The 18,537-nt window shown below is 53.4% G+C and overlaps 1 protein-coding gene across 1 annotated transcript in view; it reads right to left on the bottom strand.

Annotated features, from left to right (window-relative positions):
• The window catches only part of LOC140425828 (uncharacterized), a 217,992-nt gene that overhangs the window by 108,774 nt on the left and 90,681 nt on the right, over positions 1-18,537 (bottom strand). Inside the window, exons 8-9 of the mRNA XM_072510224.1 lie at positions 10,491-10,550; positions 2,727-2,842 (exon numbers count right to left, since the gene is read on the bottom strand). Coding sequence (XP_072366325.1) covers positions 2,727-2,842; positions 10,491-10,550 — 176 coding nt within the window. The remainder of the gene's footprint in view (positions 1-2,726; positions 2,843-10,490; positions 10,551-18,537) is intronic.

Raw genomic sequence — 18,537 nt, 5'->3', positions numbered from 1 at the left:
GTGGCTTCTGAATTTTGATATCAACCTCCGATCCTGTTTCTCCAATTCCCACTTCAATGTCACCTTGTTACAGATTTCTCCCATTAGTTTCTCTTGTTTTTTTAATCCTTTCATGGGATGTGGGCAAGGCCAGCAATTGTTGCCCACCCCTCATGACGCTTGAACTGGATGGCTTGCTCGGCCGTTACAGAGGGCTAGAGTCACATGTAGGCCAGTGCAGATCATTCCAATTCTCTTCCCGTAGCTAGTGTGAACCCTGTGTTGCTAAATTCAGGATGGTTGGTGTAGTGTTCACAAAGACCACAAAATAGCTTGGACTTAAACAAAGCTATAAACTTATTAACACTACTAATTTGGATTTGACGCATACTGCTAAAGAATGTGCAGTTGATTATTAACATTTAAACTACACTCATCTACAGCCAATCTGATAAGAGCTATGATCTGCTCTCACTCACACTATTTGTCCTTCTGACTCTCTCTAGCTAACTCCTGCATACACTCTCCCACAAGGCTTAGCATCACTGCCTTATATACTTGTAACTGTAGCTCCCTCAGCAACCCTGCGCTGACACAGGGTTCAGTTTGACAACTGCACAACCGACCAACACAACCACGCGGAGCTATCTGCTGACCTTGGTTTGTGATACCGAGCTTCAACCGCAACTTAGTTTCCCTGCAGTAAAACAACTTGCCTCTGCGGCAGCAGATGGAGAACAAAGATGGACAGCAGCGAGAAAGAGAAGTTGGCAGAGGAGTCGGAACCAGGGGACACCGATTGAAGATAATTGGCAAATTAAATAATAATAATCGCTTATTGTCACAAGTAGGCTTCAATGAAGTTACTGTGAAAAGCCCCTAGTCGCCACATTCCGGCGCCTGTTTGGGGAGGCCGGTACGGTAATTGAACCCGCGCTGCTGACATTGTTCTGCATTACAAGCCAGCTGTTTAGCCCACTGTGCTAAACCAGCCCCTTAAAGACACCTCAATTAAAGACACAGAGGCAACATTTTCTTTTATTGTGATCTGGAAGCACTGCCTGAAAGGGCGGTGGAAGCAGGTACAATAGTAAGAGTCAAAAGTAAGGGTGGCACGATGGCGCAGTGGTTAGCACTTCTGCCACACGCTGCCGAGGACCCGGGTTCGATCCCAGCCCCAGGTCACTGTCCATGTGGAGTTTGCACATTCTGCCCGTGTCTGTGTGGGTCTCACCCCCACAATCCAAAAAGATGTGCAGGGTAGGTGAATTGGCCACGCTAAATTGCCCCTTAATTGGAAAAAAAGGGAAAAAAGTAAGATTCAAAAGTGAAGGCTGAGAATTCTGCGGGGAGTAACTCACCTCCTGGCCCCCCTAAAGCCTGTCGATCATCTACAAGGCACAAGTCAGGAGTGTGATGGAATACTCTCCACTTGCCTGGATGAGCGCAGCTCCAACACACTCAAGAAGCTCAACACCATCCAGGACAAAGCAACCCCGCTTGATTGACACCCCATCCACCACCTTCAACATTCATTCCCTCCCCACTGTTGCAGAGTAGCAGCCGTGTGTACCATCGGCAAGATGCACTGCAGCAACTCACCATGGCTCCTCAGGCAGCCCCTTCCAAATCTTTACCCCTGACCACTACTGCCTAGAAGTACAAAAGGCAGCAGATACACGGGAACACCACCACCTGGAGGTTCCCCTCCAAGCCACTCACCATCCTGTTTTGGAAATGTATCGCCGTTTCTTCACTGCCGCTGGGTCAAAATCCTGGAACTCCCTCCCTAACCACACGGTGGGTGCACCTACACCACAGGGACTGCAGTGGCTCAAAAAAGCAGCTCGCCACCACCTTCTCGAAGGCAACCAGGCATGGACAGAACATGGTGGTCAAGCCATGACTCCCTCATCCCTTGGAAGAGTGTAAAAATAAATGCTTGAAGGGAAAATAAAAATGACTGCGTTATGGGGAAGGACCAGGACTATAGAGAATAAGGCTAATTGTATATCTGTAGTATGATGGGCCAAATGGTCTCCTTCTGCACTCCGCCATTCTATGATTCTAAGAACTTGGCTCACCCTCTGCCCACCAGGTGTTGTCAATTTCAAACAGTGAGTACTGATTGAATAAACATCTCCCCCTAATCGCTGCTTCAGTCCTTTAGGATAAGAGTGATTGTTTGGGGAGGGGCTGGAGGGACACAATTCTCGTATGTTTGCTACATCCCACAGCACAATCAACAAGAATACGCAGGCTGCAAATAGATTTCATGGTCAAGCCAAAGGCTGATCTGCCAACCTCAACATGAATCACAAACCATCAGCCATCGCCACTGGTTGAGGACATAACCGTCACAATGCCCGGATTTTGCTGGTCCTGCCAGTGGAGGGCATCATGGCGGGTGGGGCGGGAACATTTGGAGAGAGGCCAGACGCCCGTTGATTTTTGGCCACTCTCCAACGTTTCCCCTCCCGCCCGCAATGTTGCCGCCCGCTGGCAGGACTGTCACCAGCCCCGCCCATATTGCAGAATATGGGACATCATCGTGGATTGATACGCGGTCAATCAATGGTGTAACCGCTATGGCCTAGTACTCCAACCTGCTGCTAGGCATACAACAACACAAGAAATAGAAGCAGGGCTAGACCAGATGGCCTGTCAAGCCTGCTATCAGCCATTCAATACGGTCGTGGCCAATCATTGGCGTCAACTCCACTGTCCCGATGTATTTAAGGACGTACCTTCGAGGCATGTTTGCTGCTTGTGTGTCAACAGTTTCCTCTTTTCTGCTCTTACTCAGTAGGTCATGTTTTTCCTTGATCTCATTTTGTAGTTTCCCGATCCTTATTGTTAAATCCTTGATAAAATAAATATTCATTTCTGATTATCTGTCATGTCGAACACATCTTTAACACAATGCACAGTGAACAAAAACACGATTTTGTTCCGTCCTGGACACAAAAGAAAATACAGCGTTTCATTGCTTAGCTTTGCAGATTTTGGGTGGGGGGCAGAAAGTTCAGGAAACCGATATGAATCGGGTTGGTAGCAAGTCGGCCGTTGTCATTTTCACTGCTCCCACCTTCTTTCTATTCGGCTCACTGTACCAGACCGCAAACTCTTGTTCGACGCTCGTTTCTGAGTCCCACTGTCATTTTTAGTTGGTTTGAAATTAAATATTTTGGCATTTTTCCAATTCAATGGAAAATAAAAACTACCGCAGTGAATACAACAAGTATTCTCGTTGAAGTTGACGCTGTTTTACTGTTACATCGCCAGTCATGCTGGACGCAGAATTTTAAGCTTTAATTTTTGGGTAATAAATTTTATTCACGTTTGCAGATTTCAGGACTTCAATTACAGTAACCCCACTCAACCCAAATTCATGGGAACAGGATAATTAGGAGCAGGAAGGGGCCATTCAGCCCATCTAGCCTTCTCTGCCATTCAATGAGATCATGGTTGATCGGGTTGTGGTCTTAACTCCACTTTCCCACCCATCCCATAATCTTTGGCTCCCTGGTCAGCCAAACACCTGTCTAACTCCGCCTTGAATCTATTCAACGGTCCGGCCTCCACTGCTCCCTGGGGAAGAGAATTCCAAAGCCTATTGACCCTTGGAGAGAATAAGTTCCTCCTCATCTCTGTCGAAATGGAAGACACCGAGCGGGATTCGGTGTCGGCCGACGCCGGAATCGGGAAACACGATTGGGCGGAGAATCGGTTTTGCCGCCGAAATCGTGGCGGCCGCCGGTTTCACGCCAAATTGCAATTTTCCAGTGCCTCAACAGCGACGTCAATGTGCTCCAGTCCGCACATACAGTAAACGGCATTGGCATATCATCAGCGGTTCTGACCCAGCATCCTCCGGGACCTCCGCCATTCGCCGCCTCCACTGGGGCGAATTCCCGACAGCGAGGGTCACTTGTGCTTTTAAAAACCATGAAACAGGCGGCGTGGCTGCCGAGAGAGAGGGAGGGGGGCAGAAAGTGTCCGACATCGCCACAGTTTGCTGACAGTCGTGCCGCTGGCCAGGGGGGCTTCTGCCAGGTAGCGGAGGGGTGGCCAGGAGGTGGGCTGTGGGGTCGGGGTGGACGGGCACAGGGCACCATTGCAGTGGCCTGCAAGGCAGCCATGCAGCTGCGCACCCCGCTGACGGCCCGCTGTGAACTTAGGACCACAGGTCGTATGGGTGTCCCTCGAGGTGCCCTCTGGCCCCAGCCGCCCTGTTGGCTGGGATGAGTGTGTGTGGGGAGGGTAACGTGTATGTGCGGCTGCAGCTTGTCAGCCTCCCGAGTGTCGATCACGGACCCAGCGAATCCGGCACCGTTTCCCATTGGAATCGAGGGCGTTCCACGCGGTGTCGATGCCAGCCCCTCCGCGGTCGCTGAATCAGTCCAGGCGGGGCACCAGTTTTGCTGTTGTGGAACTCCGCAAATCCTGCCCCGGCATCAACACTTAGCCCCCCCAACACACACACACACACACACACATGTTTTTCATTCTTCTAAACCCCAGTCAGCAGACGCCCAACCCGCTCCGTCACTTCGATTTGACACAACACTAGAAATAGATTTCTGCTCGTTCTGGGTCAAATATAAAAGCTGCAATGCCGCTATGGGCTGAATATTGCAGAGCGGTGGCACTGGGTGTACATTCCACATACGAGGGAGCGGCGGCCATTGATTGGACCTCCAAAGGGAAATGCTAAGGGTGCGGTTCTCTGGTCTCGGTTGAGCTCTCGTTCGAGCGAAACGAGACCGGTGAAGAGCGGGAGAGGCCGAAGACGAGGCCTGGCGCCAAACAGTTTGCGATGCAACCCGCCCGCTTCCGTCGGCAATTATCACCACTTAAGTCCTATCTCCATTTAATTAACAGGAGCCGCCCCATATCCAAAGGCCTCCCGTGATTTAGTGGCCTCCCCGGTAAGTGCTGACGCTGGTGCCGATTAGCACTCCTTTTGAAAAATATAAAGCTAAAGAGGCCTCTGTGGGGAGCTGAGGAGGTGAGTCGCCGTCTTGGCTCACAGGCAAAAGCTGAGGGCGCTGGGCTTACCGCCCCTGAGCTTTGTGGGGAATTGGGTGCCCCTGGCTTTGGGGGGGCTCTGCAGATGTGCGCCACCGTAGGAAGGTGGGCGGAGGGGGGTGGGAGGGAGGTCCCTGCCCGTCTGCCCCACCGACCGCCATCACCCCTGCTGAGGCCGAAGGGTATTGACAATCGGGAATTGGCAATAAAAGCGAATTACTGCGGATGCTGGAATCCGAAACCGAAAGGAAAATGCTGGAAAATCTCAGCAGGTCTGGCGGCATCTATAGCGAGAGAGGAAAGAGCTGACGTTTCGAGTCCAGGTGACCCTTTGTCAAACCACCAACCGGCCTCCGGGCCGGTTGCATCACAAACTGTTTGGCGGCAAGCGCGGTTCTCATCTTTGGCCTTTCCTGCTATTCAAATGGGAATGGAAATTGGCAATCGTGGTTCGGTGAGCACTTTACACAACCCATGGGTTCCCATGGGTGGGCCGGCCGCGTAGCATGTGAGAGTCATTGCCTAGCAACCCAATCACACCTTGATGCCTGGACACTGCGGGAGGCACCACCACACACGCAGCAGCCAACATCCGAACACCCGGGGGATGGGACACAGCTCCAGAGACATGTCCTGGGCCGGAGAGTGGGTGAGTGCTATGGGGAAGGGACCAGCACCAACTCCAAGTGACATTTATGTGCGGGTGTCTGGGGTACAGGGTCTGGGGTCCATTGAGGGGTTCCCGCTGTGGCTGGGATTGCGTGGGCACGGCGTTCTGAGCATGGGGAAGGGGGGATCAATGGTGGAGTGGAGGGTCCCGGGGTTGGAGCCACCGCTGTTTGTCAGTCTAACACCCTCTCAGATATTGATTGGCGTGAACGGTATTTTGGACGCCACAGAACAGGCCAAAGCCAGGATGTACAGGCAATGCTGGTCGTTTGAGCAGATGACGGACAGCGTGTGCGGCAGGAGGCTCCGCCTCAACAACGGGACGGTGAGGCACCTGCGCCATCTCCTCACGGACTTGGGACCACGCGGAGGAGCAGGGCACCCGCTCTCTGTGGCCGCCAACGTCACCGCAGCCCTGAACTTCCACATCTCGCGATCATTCCAGGCCTCGAGCGGGGCCCCGTGTGGCATCTAGCAGGCTCCAGCCCACAGGTACATCCGACAGGTCACGGATGCCCTGTTTGACCGGGTGGAAAACTGCATCAAATTGAGGACCTGGCTAATGACGGCAGGACGGAGGCCGGAGACCGAAACAGAGACCCGATACAACGAGGCTCATGTGGCCACCCGGGCTGTCACTGAGCGATGAATCGGTCTGCTCAAAATGCGGTGGTGCTCTGCAGTACACCCCCCCCGCAGTGTCACCCGCTTTGTGGGGTCTGCTGTGTCCTCCACAACTTGGCACAACAGCGGGGCGACGTGCTGGATGTTGGTGACGAGGAACATTTGCCCACCGCCAAGCAGGAGGAGGACAGGGATGATGAGGCGGCCCCGGACCAGCAGGGGCTGGAGAACGATCCCAGAGGACCAGCCAGAAGCTGCAGGACAGGCAGCAGCGGGGAGGGTCTGGAGGCCCAGAGGGCCAGAGAGGCCCTCACACTCAACCGCTTTACCCAGGATGTGGCCCGGTCCGTTATCGATACCTTACCCTTCCCCCCCCCCATCTCGCACCCTCCCACGGTCTTTATCACATCACTCCAGGTGCTGTGTCAGCTGTGGGCCAGTATCCAAGGAATTTTGTGCTGGCCTTGGAAAGGGTCCAGAGGAGGTTCCCAAGAATGATCCCTGGAATGAAGAACTTGTCGTGTGAGGAACAGTTGAGGACTCTGGGTCTGTAGTCAGTGGAGATTAGAAGGATGAGGGGGATCTTATTGAAACTTACAGGATACTGCGAGGCCTGGATAGAGTGGACATGGAGAGGATGTTTCCACTTGTAGGAAAAACTAGAACCAGAGGACACCATCTCAGACTGAAGGGACAATCCTTTAAAACAGAGATGAGGAGGAATTTCTTCAGCCAGAGGGTGGTGAATCTGTGGAACTCATTGCCGCAGAAGGCTGTGGAGGCCAAATCACTGAGTGTCTTTAAGACCGAGATAGATAGGTTCTTGATTAATAAGGGGATCGGGGTTATGGGGAGAAGGCAGGAGAATGGGGATGAGAAAAATATCAGCCATGATTGAATGGCGGAGCAGACTCGATGGGCCGAGTGGCCTAATTCTGCTCCCATGTCTTATGGTCTTAATCTATGCCATAGTCTGAACCCTGTCTGTCTGATGAGTGCTCATTCACGCCCATCACCTGCACGGGGTGTGCCCGGAGAGGGGGGATGCCTGAGGGGGCCACGGGTTCAGAGGTCAGCCCCCATTGTGGACGAAAGTGACAGAGATGTCATACTGGTTGTAGTGAAGGGTTTTGAATGTGTCACAGGTATCCAACATTTCCCCACTCTCCCGAAGGTGCCACCCCACTCTCCCCACTACACCCTCACTTCCCCCCCACCCACCTCCTACCAGCTCCTCCCCACCCACCCCCCTCCCCTCAGTGATCCTCAACATGCTTAAACTTCTTAGCTCTACCACTGCATCAAGGTGTGTCCCCAGGATGCACATCTGAGGTGGGGGCAGCCCAGCTGCTTACCTCTTCCTGTGGCCTTCGATGTTGGTGATGAGGGTGTCCTCTGGGGGCTCTGAGGCCTGAGGGCCCCGGCTCACTTGTAGACGGCCCACGCACAGCCGTGCCGCCCAGAAGCAGCCTCAACAGAGGGGTGGACATCAGGGGAGCCGGTCACCACCGTTACCACTCCATGGGGCGGGTCCGGGTTGGCACCCAGCGCCCCCTCCTCCCGCTCGGTGCCCATAGGGCCCCGGGGTTCACCTCGGGATGAAGGGACAGCTGGTTCGAGCCCAGCCTGCCGTGCATCATCTGGCTCTGCCAGCCCTGCAGCTCCCCAATGTCTTCCCCATCGTGTCGACACCCTCGGCGATGCTCCTCAGTGATTGTGCCCGTCTGCAAATGGGCGGCACGGTAGCTCCATGGTTAGCACTGTGGTTTCACAGCTCCGGGACCCGGGTTCGATTCCCGGCTTGGGCCACTGTCTGTGCAGAGTCTGCACGTTCTCCGCGTGTCTGCGTGGGTTTTGTCCGGGTGCTCCGGTTTCCTCCCACTAGTCCCGAAAGACGTGCTGTTAGGTGGATTGGACATTCTGAATTCCCCCTCTGTGTACCCGAACAGGCGCCGGAATGCGGCGACTAGGGGCTTTTCACAGTAACTTCACTGCAGTGTTAATGTAAGCCTACTTGTGACAATAATAAACATTATTATTATTATTACAAAGGGGACAAGCTCCGCAGCGTCTCGGCCATTCCCATCTGAGCGCGGGACATGCCCCGCAGAACCTCATCAAGGTCAGCCTGGTATTGGGTCACATCCCCCAGCGAGTCGGACATTCTGCCGAGACCCTCAGCCATGGCCGTCACCGACTGCGTGACCCCTTCACTCATGGTGCCGACGTCATGCACCAGGCCCCCCACTGCAGTCACCACCCGGGCAGTGTTGGCCTCAGTGCCACGCGATGCCGGCGGCATCTCCTGTGCCATAGCCTCTGGGTCTCCTCCAATTGGCCATGGACCTGCTGGAGTGTCGCTGACATCTCCCTCTGAATGTCCCGGCCGGTCCCTATCATCTCCATCAGCTCCGGGATAGCCTGGTCCACAGCATCTGACTGAGACCCAGCTGGGACCTGGGATCCAGCAGACCTCTGACTGCTGTCTCGCCTGGGGGTTCCTGCCTCCACCTGATGTACATCAGCGACTGTGTGGTCCTCACCAGAATGTGCCCCAAAGACCTGACCACTAACGTTTCCCACTGAGGTGTGAGTATCTACGCTAGTGGAGGATGGGGATGACAGCTGTGACGGGTCGATCGTGGCAGCCTCGGAGTTCTCCTCCGAGGTGATCTCCTGGGAGGCAGGGGAGGGGCCCAGCCTGGATAGGCCAGCGCCGTCAGCTGGAGGACCTGCGGGAGAATGGACATGTGGTCAGGGGGTGGGATGGGTCAGTTAGCATGGCAATAACTCACGTTTGGCAGGTCCTCGGAGTGGGAGTCCGCCCACCTCCGCATTGGTGACCGCCCTGTCCTCGGCCACGCCCGTCACCTCCAGGGCCCGCTCCTCGAAGGTGGTGAGGATTCATATTTCTGGCACCCCTCTGCCAGTCTGGCCCCTCTCCCGGGATTGTGGGCGAGCTTCTCTTGCGGAGTCACAGAGGGGGCACTGTTAGCCACACGCGTGCTTCACAGTGCCAGGGTCCCAGGTTCGAATCCCGGCTTGGGTCACTGTCTGTGCGGAGTCTGCACGTTCTCCCCGTGTCTGCGTGGGTTTCCTCCGGGCGCTCCGGTTTCCTCCCACAAGTCCCGAAAGACGTGCTTGTTAGGTGCATTTGACATTCTGAATTCTCCCTCAGTGTCCCCGAACAGGCGCCGGAATGTGGCTTTTCCCAGTAACTTCATTGCAGTGTTAATGTCTGCCTACTTGTGACAACAATAAAGATTATTATAGATGTGCAGGTCAGGTGGGTTGGCCATGCTAAATTGCTCCTTACTGTCTAGAGGTGTGTAGGTCAGTTGGGGTTACGTGGATAGGGCGGGGGAGTGGGCCTGAGTGGAGTCCTCTTTCGGAGGGCAGGTGCAGACTCGATGGGCCGAATGCCTTCCTTCTGCACTGTAGGCATTCCAGGAAAACATGACAGTGGCAAATGCCTCAACATTTGCCACATCATTAAACCCACTACATTTCCTTCTCCATGCCCTGCACAACCTGCAGTATATCAGCAACAAACCTGCTTCTCCCATGTTCGTTACGGGCTGTAACTTAAAACCTGACCTCAATCCTGAACTTTTTTTTTTTAAATCAGGATTTGCTTTGAGAGCTACAAGTTGCGCATGATCGAACAGTGACAACAAGGTGCCTGCCCAGTTAAAAAAAAGGAAAGTTGATCATTTATGACATACTACTGAACATTAAATTGTTCAAGCGCAAGAGCTGGGCCAGAGGCAGACTGCTCAAAGTCCCTGGAGTGGGATTTGAACTGCCAACCCTCTGAGACTCAGAGGCACGAGTGCTGCCCGCTGAGCTGACGCAGACACATAGCCCATTGTTGACTTCAACGAGCAAGTCAACTGAATCACAGGGAGAAAAAAACCTGGGGCAATGCGCCATGACCATTTCTCATGTAGCGTGGTGCAGGTATGTACCGAAGGAACAGAAGAGGTTTTGAAAATGTTGACCACATTCAGCCAAAACAGCAAAAAATAAATCAATCAGGCAGTTTCACGCTCCAGGCCCAGATTTGTGTTCTGGTGGCTGAGACATGAGGCGCTTTAACACAGTCTGTTTGAACTGGCAGAATATTTTTCACATCGCATTGAGAGCAGAAATGAGGCCCGGGGCCTCCTCCCTTTTGAAATGCTCACCACTTTTCTATCGGCTAATTCATCTGCTGTTATCCACAGGGCTTCAATGGTGTGGTTCAGCTGAAAACAAGTTCACAAATAAAATATAAGTTAATCAGGTTTGCAGCCCAGTCCAGCATCCAGATTCCTCTGCCTGAGAGGTATTTACTGGCACGCACGGCTATTGGGATCAGCTCTGCCTTCCTGACTCTCCTAATGCTAACTGCGTCAGAAAACATCTGGGGAAACTGCCTCTTAATCACAAAATCATGTCCTCGGTACAAAACGGAATCCAAATATAACTTGACTTAGTCTATCCAACAGTTACTAGGGTTGGGATTGGTGTACATTTTATATATTTAATTTGTCTCAGAGGGATGCAGAGATGACAGTCCATAGAATCCCTATAGTGCAGAAGGAGGCCATTCAGCCCATCAAGTCTACATCGATCCTCCGAAAGGGCACTCTACCTAGGCCCACTTCCCCGCCCTATCCCCGTAACCCCATGCATTGATCACGGCCAATCCACCTGACCTGCTCATCTTTGGACACTAAAGGACAATTGATCATGGCCAATCCACCTAATTTGCACATCTTTGGACTGTGGGAGGAAGCCAGAGCACCCGGAGGAAATCCACACAGGCATGGGGAGAACGTGCAGACTCCACACAGACAGTCACCCAAGGTCGGAATTGAATCCCAGTCCTTGGTGCTGTAAGGCAGCAGTGCTAACCACTGCGCCGCTGTGCCATCCCAATCATTTATAAGTGTGCAACAAATATTTTAAAATATCTCTCCAACCACAAAATGTCTACACCGTGCTCACCATTCAGCTTCTAGATCTTTATGTTATGTCTGCTTACTTTGCTCTGAGTCAACACCCAGGCTTAGCCAATCAAGCGCAGTGAGTACCGATCAGTCACCAGGTTCACATAATCAAACACAGAACAATTGAATACTACAGGGAATAAAATGCAAACTAGGGCAGGGGGCAACTAGAGCGGCAAAATTTGGGGGCAGCAAAAATCTGAATGAACCATTCATGAAACCCAGGGGTGAGAACGTTCCTCAAAATGGCAGATTTCCAACGTTGGGATTTCGAAAATCCATCTTCTTTTCCAACCTTCAGACACGAGAGACCAGCGTTTTAAAAAAAAAATCAGGACTGCCCAAGGGACTGCACCAGGCTGATCGTTGCCCTGGGCGGGATCCTTCCATGCCCCTTCCTGCGGGTTCAATGGCGGAGGAGAGTTCAGCGGGAATGCCAAAATCGGTTTTACGGCGGAGTGCCCGGCATGGCGGCTCGGGAAACCCGCTGGAGGCCCAATCAGAATCCAGCCCCAATTCCCCGTGACGCCGAGGGGAAGGCACGCCAGTCCAGAGCGTGTCTGAGCAACCTGCCGTGCAGAAGGCAGAGCTCACCTGAACAACCCCTCGGGGGCTACCTCTGGAGTTCGGGATGGAGGCTGCCTGCATTCCTGGATCCCGGAACACCGCAGCAGTAAGCGTGTGGGGGGGGGGAGGACGGGACATATTTCAGTTGGATCTTGTAGTTTCAGCGTCTTCGAAAAGGTCCAGCCTCCAGCCTCAGGGTGTTCCTGGAAATCCACCTTCGTTTTCAGGAGTTCCATCTTCTTTCGTCAACGTCAGTGACGTCACCGAGCCAGTGATGATGAGCGCCTCTTGACTATGGCACCCAGATTTGATGGCACCATCGTGCCTGCCCCGGCATAGGGCACTGAACCCCCAGGTGCATAATCAATGAGGTCAGGATCGGACGATATGCTCTGATTTTCCCACTGGCCTCCGCAGGGGGGAAACATTCCCTGCTCCTGCCCCCACGCTGAGACCCAATCCCAAATGGGAATATTCTGACCCACAGCTCAGTGACCTTTCACCTGATGCAAGGTCATCGGCTTAAAACATTAACTCTGCTTTGCTCTCGCTGCAGCAGAACAAAAGGTCGAAAGTCATGGGTTCAATAATTAGAGGGACGGATGGTACTCGCTGTGGTCATGTTTGAGAGGTCAACCAGCACAGTCCAGGGGATGGGAGATGCCAACGACTGTCGCCAAAGTCGGCGGGGGGGGGGGGGGGGGGGGGGGGGGTGTCGCCAAAGTCAGCGGGGGGGGGGGGGGGGGCAACGTCGCGGAATTCCTCAGTCTGGAGAAAATCAAGTTCACCTTGAGAAGGTCTCTGGCGGGGTTTGCCTCGAGACGGAAGCCGTTTATTGACATCTTCAAGGACAGTTAAGGCGTCAGCAGTGGGGTGGGATGGGGGGGGGTTATAGGGTGTAAAACAGGGGAGGCAGAATGGGCAGGTGGGGGACAGAAGGGAGAGTGGGCTGTTATTTATTTGTTATGAGATTTCTTGCTAGTTCTCTTTTAGGTTGTAGGGCAGGTGGGTGCTATGCCTACCCAGTGTCAGGGTTAATGATATCTCAAAGCAGCTGGAAAGGAACCCGTGCAGACTGAAGGAAGGTGAAGAGCCAGTTGTTATGATCTGTGTAAAAACATTGGGCTGGCCCCAGCTGGACCATTGTGTTCAGTTCTGGGTATCGCATTTTAAGAAGGATGTTAAAGCTTTGGAGAGGGTGCAGAGGAGGCTAACAGGGATTAGCGTCTTTAGCTGGATGGAGAGGCAGACTGGAGAGGCCAGGCTTGTTCTGGCACGGAAAGCTAAAGGGAGATTGAATAGCGACGGTTAAAATGCAGGTGGTGGAAGCAGATTCAGTAGCAACAAACAAACACGGAAAGCAACGAGGCCTGACGGAGTCCCTGGTCATGCACTCAGATCCCGCGCAGACCAATTGGCAGGTGTGTTCGCAGACATCTTCAACCTCTCCACTCCAGCCTCCCAGATGGTCTCGATTCATTGCAGTTCGTCTACCGCGGCAACCGATCCACAGCAGATGCTATCTCTCTGGCCCTACAATCAACTCTTGAACATCTCAACAATAAGGACGTCAGACTGCTGGTCGTCGACTACAGCTCCGCCTTCAACACCATTATCCCAATAAGACTAATAACCAAACTCTGCAACCTTGGACTTGACCCCTCCCTGTGCAGCTGGATCCTCGACTTCCTCAATCTGTCAGGATAGCTAACAGCACCTCCTCCACAATAGTCCTCAACACCAGGGCCCTGCAAGGATGTGTGCTCAGTCCTCTACTGTACTGTATAGACACACGACTGTGTGGCAAGATTCAACTCCAATTCAATCTATCGGCTTGCAGATGATACGACTATGGTGGGTTGTATCTCAAACAACGACGAATCAGACTACAGAAGGGAGATAGATAACTTGGTTGCATGGTGTACCGAAAACAACCTCTCTCTAAATATTGGAAAGACCAATGAACTGATCGACTTCAGAAAGCGTAGCACAACCTCCCCCCCCCTTCCGCCTGTCTACATTAATGGCTCTGAAGCAGAGATGGTCGGTAGCTTTAGGTTCCTGGGGGTCACCATCACCAACAGTCTGTCCCGGTCCACTCACGTTGATGCAACAGTCAAGAAAGTCCAACAACGTCTCCACTTCCTGCGGAAGCTGAAGAAATTTGGGCATGCCTGCATCGACTCTCACAAACGTCTATAGATGCACCATAGAGAGCATCCTATCCGGCGGCATAACAGCCTGGTATGGCAACTGCTCGACCCAAGATCGCAAGAAACTGCAGAGTGTGGTGAACTCAGCCCAACGCATCACACAAGCTGCTATCCCCACATTGATTCTGTATACACCTCCCGCTGCCTCAGGAAGGTAGACAGCATTATCAGAGACTCCTCCCACCCAGGCATTGTCTTCTTCCGGACCCTTCCATCAGGCAGAAATACAGAAGTCTGAAGACCCGCACATTCAGACATAGGAACAGCTACTTCCCCACAGCTACAAGACTCCTCAACGACTCCCCCTTGGACTGATCTGTTCCCTGTAAGAACACTATTCACGACGTCCTATGCTGCTCTTGTTTGGCCCTTGTTCCGCACTGTAACCAATCACTATTTGTTGATGCACCACTGTCAATGTACCTTGTTGATTATTCTTTTGTCTACTATGTATAACTGTGTACGTTACCTTGGCCGCAGAAAAATACGTTTCACTTTGGTACATGTGACAATAAATATCAATCAATTAATCAATCTCCCTACTCCGTTCTGAGGTCCCCACCTTCTTCAAGAAGACCACCAACAAACCAGTGCCAAAGAAGAACCAGGCAACGTGCCTCAATGACTACCGCCTGGTGACCTTGACATCAATCATTATGAAGTGCTTCGAGAGGTTGGTGATGAGACACATCAACTGCATACTCCCAGAATGCCTTGATCCACTGCAATTCGCATACCACCGCAACCGGTCCACAGCAAACGCCATCTCCCTGGGCCTACACTCATCCCTGGAGCATCTCTACAACAAGGACTCCGATGTCAGACTCCTATTTATTGACAACAGCTCCACCTTCAACACCATAATCCCAGCCAATCTCATATCAAAACTCCAAAACCTAGGACTTGGCTCCTTCCTCGGCAACTGGATCCTCGACCTCCTGACACATAGACCACAATCAGTAAGGATAAACAGCGATACCTCCTCCATGATAGCCCTCAACACCGGGGCCCCGCAAAGGTTGCTTACCCCTCTAGTATACTATGCTTCCCTGAAATGAGCTGCTCGAATAGAAGTTCAGAGCAGCCGTCACTTTATGGGCCATGGGCAGTGGGTGTTCCCCCATCCCAAGTGGTGCCAGCTCTTGTAGGACATGGCAAAGGTGGTAAACCATCCCCCAGGCAGGCACAGTCTTCTCCAGCACTGTGGCTCCAACAATTATAGATAGGAACTCTGACGGTGGAAGACCCATGGCCGGTACAGTCTCAAACTATGCTGTTCCCTCTACAGTGCTGCTCCCTGTACAGCTAAGGGCTCAGGCTCCCCCCCCCCCCTCCTCAGCAGGGCGCTGGTCCTGGCCACATGCGGCGGCTTGTCTCAGTCTCCGCTGCTGCTCTATCACTATGAGTAGAAATGCCAACTCCAGAATCAGACACCGAAAAGAGACAGTGAGCGGTGAGGATTTCTGAGAAAGCCCTGCCCTCCGCCCTCTAATCCTCTGGGACCACCACCCATCGTGAATGCCTCTCCGCTAAACCTCACACCCTCCCGTCTCACACTGGCATATCCCCACTTCATGGGACCTGCTTCCCCATCCTCACGGGGCACCTCAAAGAAGACCCCCGTCATGACGTGTAACAGGATGAGTGATGGCAGACTTCACCATGAAGCCTTACTTTGGGGGGGGGGGGGGGGGGGGGGGTCACATCAGTGTAGCCTGTGTGATGTAAACTCTTGATTGAGCATTGGGGTTCAATGCGTGGGACTCAAAACGTGGCAGTTCTCTTTAACTTTGCACATCTCATTGGCACTGTTGAGTTGCCAATGAAGAGTAAAATTGCATTCCAATCAATTGCATGCTTCTTGTGACAGATGAGGCACAGCTGATTAGAGTAAAGCCTGCACTGAGCATGACAGGCACACACCTAGAGGGCACCCTCATTCTCCCATTTCACAGCCCTACACTTCTATTCCTGAAAGACAAATTTCCTAGACAAGTGCAATTAATAGTCAATAGCATTCAACCCTGCGGTACTCAGTGCTGCCTGAGCGTGGGGGTTCTAACCACAGTTCAGTTAAGCTTCCCCAAGTGAGAGGGTTTTCATTACTCGTGAGGCAGGGTTGCAAGCCATGCCTGAGGAGCCCATTCTGCCCTTGCAGCCTGGCTTCTCATGGGTTGAGAATCCAGTTGCCTCACAGTTGCCCCCAGTGCTGACCCCCTGTATTCACCTCCTGACACCCACATTCCAGCTCCCGCTGAGGACGGACACTCCCTCAGTGGTGATTTGTCCATAAGCCCATCAATCCAGCCTCCGGACACCCTCAAAGCAAGGGGCGCCCTGAAGTGAATAGAAGGTAAGGCCTGCTGACGACCCACACCCCTCAGAACGCGTGACTGACCTCCATCCCCAGCCCGGAGTTGGACTTATCTGTGTTCCCCATGTCCTCCCCAGTGCACCCTAAGCAGCGAAGGGCCTGGAGAATCATGGCTGCCTGAGTGCTCGCTTCCCATTTCCCCGGGAATTTCCCATTAGCGAGGCTGCCAGGTTCACGCTTTTGTGGACCTGTTGTAAATGACGCTGGTGTGACGTTACTCCGGCGCCCGGTGAGTATTCCATGAGGTGTGAAGGTCGTTAGTGCTCGCTAATGACATGCTGATGTACTGAAATTAGATTCCCGGGCTCACGCTGCGTGAGTCGCACTACTGCCCTGGTGGCCGGAAGTGGGGTTGCAACACCCGACCACGCCGGAGAGAATCACGTTTTCCGATTCTCTCCGGATTTTGAGCCCGCTCCGGGTTTCTCACGGATGGAGAGAGAGGGCTCCAAATCGTCCCCATACAAACAAGGAGCAGGAGAAGGCCACACAGCCCTTCTTACGCTCTCTGTCATTCAATGAGATCATGGCTGGTCTGAGTATAACCTCAACTCCATCCTCCCACCCCCCAAGGCCTTTTTCAAGAAGGTTAACCCGTTGATATTGGGATTTGTGTGGATGGGGAAGGCCCCTCGGGTAAGAGGGGGACGAGTTGGCCTCGCCAAATTTAATGAATCATTATTGGGGGGAAATATAGCCATGGTAAGGAAACGGGTAGTAGGGGAGGGGTCGGTTGGGTGCGGATGGAGGCAGCCTCGTGTAAGGGTACTAGTTTGGGAGCGTTGTTGATGGCGCCTCAGCCGTTCTCGCTGGCCGGGTACTCCGCAATCCGGTAGTAGTGGCGGCCCTGAGGGTGTGAGGACAGCAGCAACTGGCTTGAGGGGGCCTGGGTTTGGGCCCCGATCTGTGGGAAACACAGGTTCGCTCCAGAGGAATTGGACCGGGGGGGGGGGGGGGGGGGGGGGGGGGGGGGGGGTTTCAGGGTTGGCGGCGGGCAGGGATTGAGCAGTTTGGAGATTTGTTCGTGGAGGGCAGCTTCCAGAGATTGGAAGGACAGGCGGAGGAGTATTAGGTGCCCAACGGAAACTGGTTCCGATACTTACCTGCGCGGAACTACGTGAGAAAGCAGGTGCCGTCCTTTCCTGATCTGCCGCCCCCAGGGTTGTAGGTTAAGGTGCTGTTGAGAGAGGGCAGGGTGTCAGAGATACATAAGGAATTGATGGACTGGGAGGGCGCCCCAATAGGAGTAATTGAGCAAAAGTGGGAGGAGGAGCTGGGGGGGGGGGGGTGAGAGGAAGCTTGGAGGAGGGTGAATGGCTCCTCCTTGTGCGCCAGGTTGAGTCTCATTCAATTTAAGGTGGCCCAAATGGCGCGTGTGACGGTGGCTAGCATGAGTAGGTTCCTTGAGGGGGTGAAGGATAGGTGTGCGCGGTGTGTTGGGGGAGGGGGGGGGGGGCACCGGGGGGGGGGGGGCACCCGCAAAGCATGTTCACATGTTTTGGGCCTGCCCGAAGTTACAGGGATTTTGGCGGGGGTGGAGGTGGCCCCGGGTCCCGGATTGGCAGCGTTTGGAGTGTCGGAAGACCTGGGGGTCCAGGGGTTGAGAGAGGCCAGTGTTCTGGCCTTTGCTTCTCTGGTAGCCCGGAGGCGGATCTTGTTGGGGTGGAGGGACCCGGAGCCTCCGAAGCCGGGGAGTACGGGTGAGCGACCTCGCGGAGTTCCTTAGGCTGGAGAAAATTAAATTTGCCTTAAGGGGGTCGATGGAAGGGTTCGTCCGGAGATGGAAACCGTTCATTGACTTCTTCCAGGACAGTTAAGTCAGCGGGGGGGCGGGGTGGGGGGGGGGGGGGGGGGGGGGGTATGGGGTTAACAAGAAAAAGCGGAGGCAGAGAGGGTGGGACATATGGTAGTGAGGGAGAGTTGCGGGTGTTGGCTATTTATTGAGTATATAAATGGCTTTTTTTAAAAACTCCACCCTCCCGCCTAATCCCCCAATAACCTTTCACTGACTTTATTCAAAAGAGAATTGGATAAATACTCAAAGAAAAATATATTTGCAGTGGAAGAGAGGGGGAGTGGAACCGAT

Source organism: Scyliorhinus torazame, chromosome 6, assembly GCF_047496885.1.
Source record: "Scyliorhinus torazame isolate Kashiwa2021f chromosome 6, sScyTor2.1, whole genome shotgun sequence".
Taxonomy (NCBI): Eukaryota; Metazoa; Chordata; class Chondrichthyes; order Carcharhiniformes; family Scyliorhinidae; genus Scyliorhinus; species Scyliorhinus torazame.
This window is presented reverse-complemented; position numbering and strand designations above follow the sequence as displayed.